This window comes from Acinonyx jubatus, chromosome D3, assembly GCF_027475565.1.
Source record: "Acinonyx jubatus isolate Ajub_Pintada_27869175 chromosome D3, VMU_Ajub_asm_v1.0, whole genome shotgun sequence".
Classification (NCBI taxonomy): domain Eukaryota; kingdom Metazoa; phylum Chordata; class Mammalia; order Carnivora; family Felidae; genus Acinonyx; species Acinonyx jubatus.
This window is the reverse complement of record NC_069392.1, coordinates 62,022,055-62,037,195: the sequence shown is the minus strand read 5'-3', so window position 1 is coordinate 62,037,195 and position 15,141 is coordinate 62,022,055. Positions and strand designations below refer to the sequence as shown.

Sequence of the window (15,141 nt, the reverse complement as noted above, 5' to 3'; positions counted from 1 at the left end):
AAATTCCTAGAAGTAAGATGGAGATTCACCTAATAAAGAAAAATTCTTAGCAAATATGAAACTATTACAGTAACATAAGTCACAGGTATTTTATGCTTTGGGAATCTTATTCCAAAAGCTATGAAAGAAAAACCTTCAGCCCCAAGACGTATGATGTCTATCAGTTACTAACAAGATGAAATGCCAGCAAATGCTTTGATCAGGGTGTCAAGACAGAGTAAAATCTTATTGTAGCAAATAATGAATATATAAATTCTGATATAGACTAGATATTAATGTCTATCGTAATTCCATGACAAATCAAATATGTCCTAAAATCTGAGCACTTTAAGACTCTTTCTGGTTACTGTCATCCATTCACATGAATCAGACTTCAATAATTGTCTCCATTATATTCTAAGAATAGAGTTAAGTAAGGAGAAAGATATTTACCTATGTTAGTACATGTGTTAAAGCATTAATAGTATTTCATTTACCTAAAGAGATGAGTTTTATCCTAAATGATAAAATACTTGGAAAATGATTGGTGAAAATATCTATTTTTCTTCTTTGTTTCATTGAGTACAGAATAAACTGTCAGCAAAGAGCAAAAAGGAATGAGTGGAAATATTGAGTTTTAATATCCATCACTTCTTTTTGTGTGGCATCAATCATCCTTGAAAATCAGTCAGTGAAGATAAATAGAATTTTTAATGTCCTGAAAAGCACCATTTCTCTCTGTTGGCAGAGAGTTTATAGGGGAGAGGAAGAGAAAGGAAGTGAAGGGAAGCTCTCCATGGAAGGGAAAACCCTCTGGGAAGTGGAGAACTACAAGGGCTGCCTCTCCCATCCATCTCTCTGATGAGGTACCATTCCCCCGACCAAATGGTGCCATTTTCGAATCTACCCCTTACCCTTCAGATCTCAAGCCCTTCCCTCTCAACAATCCTTATCCTATATCCACAGATGTATGGGAACAGGGAAAAATACCAGACCTGCAATAAACGTTTTATAACTAAGTGAAAAATTATTAAGTTACAGGGCGCCTGGGTGGCTCAGTCAGTTAAGCCTCTGACTCTTGGTTTTGATTCAGGTCATGACCTCACAGTTTGTGGTTTCAGTCTCTGCACTGAACTGACAATGTGGAGGCTGCTCAGGATTCTCTCTCTCTTCCTCTTTCTCTGCCCCTCCCCTGCTCGAACTCTCACTCTCTCTTTCTCATAATAAATAAATAAATTAAAAAAAAAACATTTTAAACTCTTCATTATTAAAAGCTGCAAAGAAGTAAGGAGGAATCTTTGAATGTCTTTGATAAAGACCCTCTTATACTGCTATTGTTAATACTTCCCTATCACCTTGACTTTAAAAAGATCCCATTATTCCTGTTGGGGAGCATTACAGGTTGAGAGCCACCTTATCTCTCTCAACGTAATCAGGAGGGTGGGAAATACCCCCATGCTATGTCTTTTCACGAGGCTGTTTCTGACCCCTAGATTCAATGCATTTTAGAAAATGTTTGTAACTGTGAACGCTGGTGGAAAAATAAGAGAACTATCAACCATTTTTACCTGAGTTTTAGTATAAGTTACGAGACAATTTTAGACTTATTCACTTATTTATTCATTCAAAAATATAAAGATTTCTCACATATCCATGCTTTTATTCAGCAAATGAGCTGCTCATGAGAAAGCACAGGTTTTCAGTTAAGAGAAGGGAATTAATAAGGAGCAATTAGCATAATGGAAAGTGACTGACTTTGGAGTGAGTACTATGGCCCAAACAACTTGATTCTGTGATAGATCTGTGACCCTGGTCAAGTTAATGCATAGATTTTAAAACATTTTTGTTAAATTATTCCTTAAAGGGATTTTGAAAGATTAGGTACCCAACTTGTACACTTTTATGTATTTAACTAATTTATTTATATTTTTTTAAGAGAGATAGAGAGGACAAGCAAAGAAGAAGGACAGAAGGAGAAAGAGGGAATCTTAAGTCCCAGTGTGGGGCGTGATCCCACAACTCTGGGATCATGACCTAAGCTGAAATTAGGAGTTGGATGCTCAACCAACTGAGCCACCCAGGTGCCTCCCAACTTGTACATTTTTAGATTGATATTTAAAAATTTCATCATAAATTTAAATTGTTTTAAAGGAAACAATTCTCAGCTTATTTTAAATAATGATGTTTTAAATAATGATATATTTCTTATAAATATATCAATTGAGTCATAAAAGACATTTTCCTTTTAAAAACTAAATGAACAAGTTCTCGAATAGTGAAAAATGTGACCTTGTTCCTCTTCTTCTTGGAAATTGTATATCCATTAATTTTTTCCCACAGAAGTCCATCTTAATGTAATATATCTTTATATTTTAATAATGATCCTATAATAATTTTACTTTTCTCCATAGTAGTATTTGTCACCACCTAACATACCATTGATATATATGCAAGTGTGTGGCATTTTTATTTTTGTCTCCCTTTCCAATTCCCCCCCTTCTAGAATCTAAGACCCTAAAGGGCAGGGGTCCATTTTCTTCAGTGCTGTGCCCAAAGCACCCAAAGTAGGGTATGACACATTATATAAAGCAGTGTCTTGAACCTAATAGTTTTAATAGAATGAATGAATGAATGAATATCAAGAAGGGAGCATAGGGAGTTCTAGTGAGGAGGAATGGATTTTGATTTAAATTCACTGGTGTGAGAACACCTTTCAAAGGAGGTCACATGTGAATCATAATCTGATACAGGCAAGCAAAGCATTTATCTAGGTATAGAGCATTCAAGCAAAGTAAATAGCACCAGCAAAGGCTTCCCTGGAAAGGATCACAGCTGGAATGGTTTGAAAAACTCCCAAGAAGTCAGTATGGCTGGAACAGAATGACTAAATAAAAGAAAGAACTAAAATAGAGACAACAGGACGAGATCCTAAATGGAAGAAGAACAGATGATGGTGGGGAAGGCAGGATGAACAAAGAGGGATTGCAAAATGCTTGATCCGGATGCATTTTTTAGTTGTCTTTTCTCTTCCCCTCATTTTGCTAAGAAAAATGACATAGAGAGATTAAGTAATTTTATTAAGACACCACAAAAAAACAAAAGAGAAGTGGAAGTACATCTTAGTGACCAGATTCCCATCATCTTTCCTACTCCACTGACAGGGCTTAACGTCCCAAAGGGAAAGCAATGACTTGTCAACTTCTATCTTTGTGTAATTAGATTGTATCATTCTCCAAAGTGTTTCAGCTCAGTACTTTCCATAAATATTAAACTCCTTTGGGGGTGGGGGAGCTGAGGAGAGTAATAATAAAGTAGTGTAATTTTATGCAGTATTTTAATCTATTAAAAAAATTGTAGAAAACTTTTCCTTTCTTTCTATAAATTTTCTTTTTCATAACTGATAGTCTCTGCCTCAGGGCAAATACCATTGACATTCCAAGCAAGGTGATATATAATATTGTCAGATTTTTTGTGTAGGTAAATTTGATGGCTTAATACTGAATTATGCAAAACAAGAAAGCGTTGATTTAAATTTAACTTTAAAGTGAAATAATAAATTATTGGAATATCTGAATAATAAAATGGAAATTTAAATAAAGAACATATGCATGCAAAAGAGGAGTCCAATCAAAATGGGTTTGTTTTTTAAAAAAAAAAAGATTGTATTTAATCTCTCACCACTACTTTGTATGAACATCAAAATGCAATTGCCTATTATTTATCATATGTATTAAATGAATGTTTTATAAAGTTCAGGCAAGCGCTACATTTACATAACGTATGTTAATGGATGGCCACTAGTAATGGAAAAGGTTCTTTGATACAAAACCATCAGGTACTTCCTGATCTGTAACTTAGTATTAAGTAAATGTCCATTTCAATGGAGTGGGAGGGGAAGTATCTTGTTTGCTAACAAAGGTCATCCACTAACTGTAATAATTTTAGATATGAAAAAGAGTATGAGTCCACCAAATATTCTTTATTTCTATCCCTAATTACTTTTTTAAAGATTACAGTGGATGACTCAACTTTTTGATCTTTAAATGTCTTCTCTACCTGTATGTACTCTGTTCTTTCTTTGTATTCCTAAGCCAGTGATAGTCAGACTGACCTAAGGAGAAGTGCTTATGTGTATGAGCATGACAAACCTCCCACCACTATTTCCTGTCCAGATTTTTCATGATGGTCAGAGTTCACCTGAAAAAAACAAAAAAAAAACCCAGCAAACAGCACAGTAACACTTTACCCATCATTTCAGATATACTCCCAGCTAGAGAATTACTTTTTTTAAATCTACATTATCAAATTATGTAGACTTCCACTATGTAGATTACTTCAACTTACAAAAATTTAAACAAGTATGTTTTTTGTAATAATTCCTTGAAGTGTTCAGCAAAAATTAAAAGATGCTTTATTTAGAAAAATATTGAACTATCCCTCATGGAAATTAGTAAGAAAAACAGTAACATAAGACCTTAGTTTTTCAGGGAATGATTATTCTTTTGGGGAGGGGAAAGTGACATTTTATTTTTCTTCATTTGACATTTTCACATTTCTTTCTGACAGTCTTTTCCCCTGTATGCCAGAGACTCCTATGTGTTCACCAAAATCCATTTCCTTTCTTTCCTGACCTACACCTCAGGTTCATAGCCCCATAAATATAGCCAACTGATCTTTGACAAAGGAGTAAAGACAATATAATAGAGGAAAGATAGTCTCTTTAACAAATGGTGTGGGGAAAAAAACTGGACAATCCCATGGCGGGGGGGGGGGGGGGAGAAAAGATTCTTGACATAGACCTTATAACAGGTCAAAAAAATTAACTCAGAATGAGTCATAGGTCTAAATGTAAAATGCAAACCTGGAAGATAACTTCTAGATAAACTTCTAGAAGATAACATAAGAGAAAATGTAGAGGACCTTGGGTATGGTAATGTCTTTACAACATCTTTACATAATCAATGAAAAAAATAATAAGCTGGACTTTATTAAAATTAAAAACTTCTGCTCTGCCAAAGACAATATCAAGAGAATTAATTAGAAGATAAGTCACAGACTAGGAGAAACTATTTCCAAAAGACACTGCTGATAAAAGACTGTTATCCAAAATATACAAAGAACTCATAAAGCTCAATGACAAGAAAACAAACAACATGATTTAAAAACGGCCAAAGACCTTGCCAGATACTTGCTGAAGAAAAAACATATATGGCAAATAAACATATAAAAAGATGTGTCACATGATATGTCACCAGAGAAATATGAATGGAAATGAAACACCACTATATACCTAATAGAATGGTTGAAATCAAGAATACTGACAATACCAAATGCTGGCAAAGATGGGGAGCTAAATTTCAAATAAATTAGCTTATATTCATTTTCGGTGGGAATGCAAACTGGTACAGGCACTTTGGAAGACAGTTTAGCAGCTTCTTACAAAACTAAACATATCTGATATAAACATAGCCAGCAATCATACTCCTTGGTATCTACCCAAAGGAGTTGAGAACTTACAGCCACATAAAAACCTACAAACAGATATTTATAGCTTTTTTTCATAATTGCCAAAATTTAGAAGCAACCAAGATGTCCTTCAGGAGGTGAGTAAATAAGTAAACTGTGGTATATCCAGACAATGGAATAGTACTTTGTGCTGAAATGAAATGAGCTATCAAGCCATGAAAAGACATGAGGAAAAATAAGAATAGGTAAGTGTGAATAAAATAAACTTACCTATTAAAAGAAAACAATTTTCAAATTGGCTATTAAACAATTTCCAACCCTATGTAGTATACAATAGACCTGCCTAACATACAATAATTTAAAATGACAAAAGGAAAATAATTGGCAAAGAAAGACTAAGCAAATAAAAATAAAAATAAAGCAGTGATTACACTCTTGATATCAGATGAAAAAGACAAAAATTACCAAAGGAGATGAGGAAAGATACTTTTTAATAATAAAAGCCATAAACCACAATGAAAATATTACAGTCACAATATTTATACACTGAATAAAACAATAGTTATGTATAATGTGTGAAATATACACCGTTATCAACATGAGACAGATCAGTAGACAAAATATAAGGTTATAAAACAGTTAAAATAATAAAGTAAATCTTACTGATGCATATATCAAATACTACTTTCTTATCAATATACTTTATTTTACTAAACACATTGATTATATATTAAGATGCCAAAAACATCAGCAAGTTACATAGAGTTATTAGAAAATACTCTCTGATCATAAGGCAATAAAATTAAAATTAAAAATAAAATAAGCAAAAAATCTCTTCCAGCTTTTACTGAAAAGAGCTTTCTATTTATTGACTCCTAGGTGAAAAGAAAAATACAAATATAAATCTTAAATTTCTGAAAAATAATATCAAACTATTGATAGAAAACTGAGATAATGGATAATTCATATCAACAAAAATTAAAATGATAAAAATAAATGAACTGAGTTAACAAAAAAGTAAACCAGAGAAATACAACCAGGAAAATAATAAAGAAAAAGCAGCAAAGGAAATAAAAGAAAGTCAGTGGATAATATTATTAATAATAGTAATCATTATGAAATAAAAATTAAAAGTCTTTGAAAAAATCAACAAAATAGACAAACTAGTAACTAATTTAAGCAAACAAAAAATTATGAGAAGGAAATAGCTAATGATACAATCAAAATTTAAAACATCACAAGGCACATTTCTCTGAAAAGACTGAAAACCTAGATTGGTAAGTTCTTAGGATAATACGGTTTCCTAAAACTGTCCCCAGTAGAGTTAGAAAACTTGAAAAGATAAATATGCACGGAATAAATAGAGGAAAGTTAAATCATAGTTTTTATGGATGTCCTCTTTTTAAGCAAAGGACTGATTTCTGACCTATGTGGGTATTTGCTAGGACAAGTGTTTTTACTTAGGACCTAATGGTCCCCACATATCTCTTAATATTGTATACATATGTTTATAGGAATGTATACTTTGGGAAGAAGACATAGACCTTCATTTTCATTAGATACTTGAAAAACAATGTATTAAGATATTATAAAGGCAATACAATAAATCTCTAAAGAAAAAGGAGGGGCTATTTTTGAGTTTCTGACAGAATGACTGTATGGCAAAAGAAAATAGAATCCCCTGATTTTGAGGATGTAAACCTGTGTATCATAAAATAAATAAAATTTAGGTCCCAGGACAATTGATAGATATTTAGTAGATTACTTATTTCAGCATTGAATCTGACATGTATTTAGGAGAGATTTTTCAAAAATTGTTTGTTTTACATATTATCTCCACAAAGGGAAATGGCTCTTAGATACCCCATCAGGCATCCACTTTGTAAAACACAAAAGAAACTTTTACAAATCAATCTTTCTAAAATTTTCTTTTGAAGTTCTGGAACAAAGCTCAGCTGGCTCTCTCTTCCTTGGTTCTGTCTCAGTGGTAGGTCAGAGGATTTGAGAATTGAAGGGCTTTTTCAATTATACAATAAGCAGCAGGTTTCCATTAAAGCACAAACTCCATCATCTAAATATATGCTAGGTATTCTTATAAATAAGTGTAAAAGATAAATCTTTGATTCATTTATTTCTGACACTGGCTTTGTGAATCTCAAGTCTAGTATCTAATATATCTATTAGTTCTTAAAATGCTTACATATTCTTCCTTACAGTTGTTCCAAACTTCACCTTCAAAATAATTTCCTAGGTTTATAGAAATTAACTTAGCCCCTAAGTATACGCAGTGCTTTCTAATGCTTCTTAGGAACTTCCATGGCTATCATGTATTGGTACCTGGTCAGTGAAGAGTTTAAATGTGTTGATTGAGTGGTATGACAGTTGAGTGGAGATATTAACATTGTCAAAGAAAAGCAGAGCTGGACAGTAAAGTGGTAAAGATGGATTTCATTCAGGAACTATTACAATAGGGGAAAGAGGCTTCCCTCAGTTCAGAACTGGGCTCAATTCTGAATACAGGAAGGACAAGTGGGAATGTATAGCCAAGGAGTGAGTTGGGGGTCAGTGGATAGAAAATCACTAAGAGGGTAAGGAGGATTCTGGTTAAATAAACTTAATAGGATTCTTGCTGAAGGTAGGCCAAAGTAATCATGGGGGATGAGGAATTTGATCAGTTACCAAGGGTGACCAGATATCAAGTGTGGAGAATTCCCTCTAAAATAACTTTGTAGGATTGTTGCTAAAACTTGGCAAAGCAGAGATGAGCATGGAAGCCTGAAGGTCACAGCCTGGTTTAGAGGAGGGTTCAGAGGAGCCTGATGAAGGTTTAGTCAAGTAGAATCTTTGTTAGTATGATATAAAAATGAGGGAGAAGGTGAAGGCCATGCTATGCCATAGGACAAAGGCATCCTCATAGGTGGAAAATCCTTTCTTCCATAAGTCTGAGAACACAGAGAAGCTGTTTGGGCAGTACTGGAAGTCAAGCCTGAAGAGGTATGATGGGCACATGAAGGACCACATATGCTAGCATGGTTTTTCTCTTAGCAGTTGCTCACATATGAGTAGCAGGATTTTTTTTTTTTAAATGACTCCGGTGTCTTTGTGGAAGGTTTAATGGAAGATAAATAAAATAGCTATGAGAGTCAATTTTAAGTCTATGGCAATAGGGATTTAAGATATAAGATTTTGAACTAGAGTAATATCAGAAAGAAGACATACTGGACAGATATTTTGGAAATAAAATAAAAATTCATGGAGACTAGATGGAGGATATGAAAGGGAATATATCCAAAGACATTTTTCAAGATTTTAGTCTAAATAATTATCATAAGATGGATGATGCTCTTGTCACATTGTATAGAGTTGTATATCTCTCTGCTTTGAGTAGAGTGGAGTGAGAATCTCCTCATTTTAGTTCTAACTTTAACAAGTCTGAACTATCTTTGAAATTTAGTTGATTGACTAGCCAAGCCAAGTGTTCACTGGGAGGCCAGGCCTCTGACCTTTGTGCTCTAGCTGGGAATAAACCAACAGGTGGTAATAGATAGAGGAGACTGCTCTTTTTAAAACTCATGAAAATGTTTTCCAAATTCCCCCTGATATCTACTTAATAAACATGTTGCTTTCAGTTTGTTTACTTGAAATATCCTAAGTCCTAAAGCTATCTGTAAGAAATGTTCATTTGCATTTCAAAAATTTGCCCTAAACTGTCAAATTGAGTAATATTTTCATATGGAGACTTCCTTTGTCAATTCGAAGACAGGAAGTAAACACTATTAAAGTGTAAACAGAAATTCTTTTTCACTGGGTCAGGTTCTGTTTCTTTGCATTTCAAACTGAGTTTAGACTAATGTCTTATACAAGTTTGTTGAATTTAACTGTCTTCCCTGTTCCAAACATTGCTGAAGCATGAACACATTGTTAAAGGAAATCAGAGCTGGACAGTAAAATGGTAAAAATAGATTTTATTCAGGAACTATTGCAGAAGGGGAAAAGAGAACTCATTAAAAAACTGGACTCAATTCTAAATACAAGGGAAAATGAGAATTTATAGGCAAGGAGTGGGGACAAGCATTGGTGGAAAATTATTAACAGGAGATATCAGAAATAGGGGAATTCTTGCCAAATAGACCTAAAAGGATTCTTGCTGAAGGCAGGCCAGGGGGATTCGGTATCAAGCGTGGGACATTCTCACCAACATGATTTAGCAGCTTTCTTGCTATCACTGAGCTATGCTGGTCTAGCAGGGACAGGAACCTAGGTCAGGGTTTCCTTGAGAGGAAGACTCAGGGGAGGCTAACTAAAGTTTGATCAAGGAGAGAGTCTTTGTCACACGCGCAAACACACACACACACACACACACACGCACATGCACACACACACACACACACACACACAAACACAGACTAAGAGAGAACACACAAGAGAAAAGGAAGATAACTATATACTAATTCTTTTTCCAAGTTTGTTGCTTTACTTCAGCATTGCCTTTGTCTACTAATAATGAAAATTTACATGAAGAAGCTATAATAGAAACATTATAAATATTTTATAAAATTATTGATTTGAAAAGAATGTGGAGAATTTGGAGGAAATACCCAGAAAGTAATGAAAATTAATAAAAGGACCTAAATAGCATGGATTAGGCAAAATAAAAGTGACAAATAATTTTAATTAAAAAGCTGGCTAAGGATAAAAATTCATACAATCATGTACCTTTATAACTAATAGAGACTTCAGAGATTATCTCCTTATCTTAACAATGAGGAAGATAAGTCCCAGAGCACACACCAGACCTGCAATGAAAAGAGCTTCCCAACTAATACCAACTGTTACACCAGAGCAAGCCAAAAAGTCCCTTACAGCTACTTTATATTCTCATTATGTCAATATCCTTCTTGTTTTTACCACAAGGCAATTTTTCATTAAAATACACTTACAATTTAGACATATTTATTCCAGAGAGAAGTTTCTGGCATTATTTTCCCTTTAGACACATTTTTTCTTCTCTAGAACTTTCCCTATCATTTGGTGGTTCATGTTGCATAATTAAACTAGTCACTCGGTCACTCAGAGAAATAAGTCACTGACTAGATCTTATTAAAAATTTCCAAAAATTTTATTTTTGGAAAATAAAATTTTATTAAATAAAAAAAGACTGATGAACTACATTGGTGAATAATTTATTGATGAGCTGGTGAGTTTTTATTAAATTGCATTTATTTTTTTTCAGCAATGACAATGCAGTTTATTAGTCATCAGTTTCCTGATTATCATGACCCCACTATTGGTGAGTATAAGCCTCTTTTCTCCTTTACCCCAAATAAAGAGACACTATATAAGTGGCTGACAAATATTGTTGATGTCTATAGACAATAAGAAATATGTTTTACACTTTGACCCAGTACACATACACATAAATACAGAATACTTAAGGTCCCACAATACAGACTTTGAGAAACGATATTTGTCCTTACTTCTTGATATGCACTCTTGTATTTTCCATTCTATTCTGTTTTTTTTCTTTTTAATTTATTTATTTAAATTCAGGTTAGTTAACATGCAGTGTAGTATTGGTTTCTGGAGTGGAACTCAGTGATTCATCACTTACACACAATACACACTTACATACAGCACTCATTCAAACAAATGCCCTTCTTAATGCCCATCACTCATGTAGTCCTTCCGCCCACCTGCCTCCCTTCAAGCAACCCTCAGTTTGTTCTCTGTCTTTATCCTGATAAACGATGGCCGGAGTACATTAAGTTGATTTCAGAATCCACTAATAGATATCTACCTGCATTTGAAAAGCTCTGCTTTGGATAAGATAAGTGATGTTATTGTATGCTTATGTGGTCATTTGCCTACTTTATCAGTGTCTAGATCTTGTATTGCACAATTACTTAACCATGTTAATTGTTCATTTGGAAAGTACTTTAGGTATAGATATAATTTTATTCACCATTCTCATCTTGTAGGTGGGGAAACTGAGACCCAAAGAATCAAAATATTGTTAGAGCCAAAACTCCAGCCATGTTTCATTTTTCCTGTTCATTTTTCTTTTTTTTTATCATACTAAGTATAAGAAGATTGTAATTGGGAACAAGTTTTCTCCCTCAATCAGAGCAGAAAAGATGTCTTTAAAACTGCTTTACTCCTGCAAAGAGCTTACTCTAAAGGATCGGTTGAAAATTCGCAGAGTCTGCCATAGTGCTAATGGCACTAATACACTAGCACTGAAAACACATCAAAGTGTTAATTCATGGGAGAGGAAAACACCTAGTTCTGGACCCCTCATGGTTGCCAGGTTGCCTGGACTACACATCTCATCACTTATCCTCTTTCTTCCCTTTGTCTGATTATCACCTATCCTCACTTCCAATGGGTATGATCCTCTAATTTCTATTTTGCTCATCAGGCAATTTCAATTCAAGGTCCTACTGTGTTTAAAAAAATGTTATCCTATATGTGATAGGATATAGGACATTTGCCTAAATACTACTACTGAAATGAATAAAATGTACTTGTTTCTAAATGTTCTACAATTCAGCAAGACTTCATCAGTTGAACTGATTAGTAAGATTTCAGTGCAGGAAATTTATACATCATTAATCAGAAAATACTTCCTCAAGGAGTTGATTTTTGTTTCTGAAGAGACAGTAATCACTTTGTAAAGTTTTAGAAGCAATCCTCTAAATCCATTTTTCAAACATCTTGATTCTGGAATGCTGGTGACTTTGCCTAACACACTATGAATTACAGAAGAGGAGAAATCTCTAGGCAAAAGCTCTGAATCTTTTATCTTGTTGGAAAATCCAACAGTACAGTATATCATTTATTAAATCACAAATTCACTCTGTTGTTCATTACTTTTCATCATTGTTTAAGCTTTATATGCATTGGTGTTTGCAAAAGCTACCTTTGCTCACCAGCCTTTCATCTAATGGCTTGATTAGGGCAATATGTGTGAATAAATTATAAATGGTTCTTTCAAGGGGAAGAAATGAGAAGATGATGATGATTTCTTTAGATTTCTATGAAGTACATCCATCATTTGAAATTAAGATAACTGGACATTATGTATTAACAGACATCTAAAATCATACCTTTATCTGGCTATAAATAAAATAGCTTTAGAGGAAGAATTTTGAAAGTGGAGACACAGAGCACTTTATTACTATCAATTCAATTTTCCCATCATTTCATTTCCTGTCTTCTCTAATGAAAATATTGGTTAATAATTTTCCATTGGTATCCTGTTTGAAGAAGGTAAAGGTGCCAATAATTCACCTTTCATCTGCTCAAGCTACATAACTATAACTCAGGCTGGCTGACTTAATAACTCCTTAAGAGGAAATTTGTATTAGTGCATTTTGAAAATCATACAAATTAGAGAAGAATATGCCTATCAAGGATACTTATTTCACAATTTATGTAGGAAATGAATACCTTTTCCATTCTGTGCAGAACTGTTTGTCATCCTACTGACTGAGGTTTTTGGAGAATTTTTCTCTGAAATGTTTGAAGGATTTGCATAATTTTATTCTCTCCCTTATATTTATCTTAAAATTATTTTTCTCTCAAATCTACATCAATTCTGAAAGTTTAGGTTTCCTTTATTACTGACAAGAATGAAGGATATTATCTGGTACCAATGATCTAGCCGAAGGAGTAATTGCTTTCCTTATTAACTGAACATTTTCAATGTCAGTAACCAGTGGGTCTAGCATCTGCAAATCCACTGAAGATACTATGAAAGGGATATTGAAAGGTATTGATTCTATTCTTTCATAAGAAGACCTCTCAAAAATTAAATTAAGTTTCTTAATTTAATTTAATTTAATTAGGTGCCAAATGTAGATAAATTGAAGCTTTAATTTAATCTTTAAAATGAGTATCTCTAAGCATTAGGCATTAAGTACAGTTTGATTTTCCCATAGTAAAGTAATTATGGAATAATAAGAAGAAATATTTTGACCAAAGCCTTGATGTTCAACCCTTTGTAATAAATACACATGCTATTTTTAATTAGCAATAAGTCATTAGAGATAACCATTGCTTACAATTAAATTAGCAAAAAATTTAAATGCCTACTCTTTGCCAAGCAATCTGCTGGTCCTCTAGAAATAAAAGTTTAATATCGCACAGTTCAAGCCCTCAAGGACTTTTCAACTCAACAATAGAAATTAAGACAAATACACAGATATTTAAGCCATCTATGAAGTCAGTTATTACTATAAGAAAGAAGCAAAGTGCTGAAGGATTTTGAAAGAATGGAGAGAAAGTTCAGTGACCCCCTCTTAAAGTTGTATTCACTGTGATTAGGATCACAGTTTCTGATGTGTTTTAAAAACCAAGACATTCCTGCCATCCATTCTAGAATTCAAATCCTTTGAGGAGACTTTTTAGAGAAGTCTGGATTTCTCAAAAGCTTGAGATATTTGAGAGAATGACCTAGAACAGTTTGTTTTGCTGTGTCCTTTAAATTTTATTGTAACTTGCTCAAAATTAAAAATGTTATTGCATGTAATTTTAATTTATTATCCATTAGATATCAAGTTGTTGTTTTTTTCTGAAATATAATATGGTGTTACTTTCCTCCAATCCAACAATGTAAATATCAGGTTCTCATTTGTGGACTGTATATTTAGTCCAAATTACTGTTTATTAATGTCTTTATATGTTGAGAAGTGTTTCTGTTCATGCTTTTATTCATAATCAAATGAAGGCAAATGTGAGCATAGAAAAATAGGTAACTTTGCTTGGCAAATTATGCAGATGGAAAAAGATGTAGTATCAAAAAGATTGCTTTCAATATAACATTTAATATTGGATGGAAAACTGTGAACCATGAAGGATTTGTGTTCACTCTTCATTATGGAATGTCATAACTTTGATCAAGTCATATTCATAATTATCTCTCCCTGTCCTCAAAGACTATTGTTTTAGCCTCCTTTCTCTGCAAGCCTGTTTACAGGAGCCACCCAGGTGCCCCTGTAAATATATGTAAAACTCATATATCTATTTAGTACATATTAGGTGTCAGGTATGATGTTACACACTCTATACATAGAGATAAAAACACAATCTGTGCTTTCAAAACACTCCCAATTAGGTGGAGAAGATAAATCAGCAAACAAGATCATCAATGAATTTATGAAAGAGAAAAACACAAGGTGCAGAAGAAGGACAATATAGGAACATCTCACCCAACCAGAAGGGGTAGAGAATACGTGTAGAGCAAATGTTTTCTGTACTGAGTTTTGAAGGGTGCATAGGAATTAGGCAAGTGAAGAGGAAGGAAAAATAGACATTCCCAGAAGAACAAAAAATGCTGGCACCAAAACAAAAAAATACAGCATGTGACTGAGATGGGGCATTTCTGGAACCAGAAGTCCTGAAGATGAAATAAATGACATAATGTGCAGAGTGGCAGGAGGGAGGTAAAGATTTGTCAGGGATCAGGTCTTCAAAGGTCTTATAGGATTGACTAAAGGTTTAAATATCTGAAGTCTTGTACTCTTACCTGAGATGAAAATAAATATTATTGACAGACTACTTAACTTTGTACATTTAGATAGCTCCAAGGCAGATAAAACTAAACATGCCCCAACTTTAACTAATAACTGATGATGCTTAGTAGACTTCCTTCAGGATTATTCATCATGGTAAGCCCCTTTATCCACCAGGATCTCA

The 15,141-nt window shown here is 33.5% G+C and overlaps 1 protein-coding gene across 1 annotated transcript in view; it reads left to right on the top strand.

Annotated features, from left to right (window-relative positions):
• The window catches only part of RIT2 (Ras like without CAAX 2), a 363,856-nt gene that overhangs the window by 61,938 nt on the left and 286,777 nt on the right, over positions 1 to 15,141 (top strand). Inside the window, exon 2 of the mRNA XM_027068876.2 lies at positions 10,679 to 10,735. Within this exon, the coding sequence (XP_026924677.1) occupies positions 10,679 to 10,735 (57 nt within the window). The remainder of the gene's footprint in view (positions 1 to 10,678; positions 10,736 to 15,141) is intronic.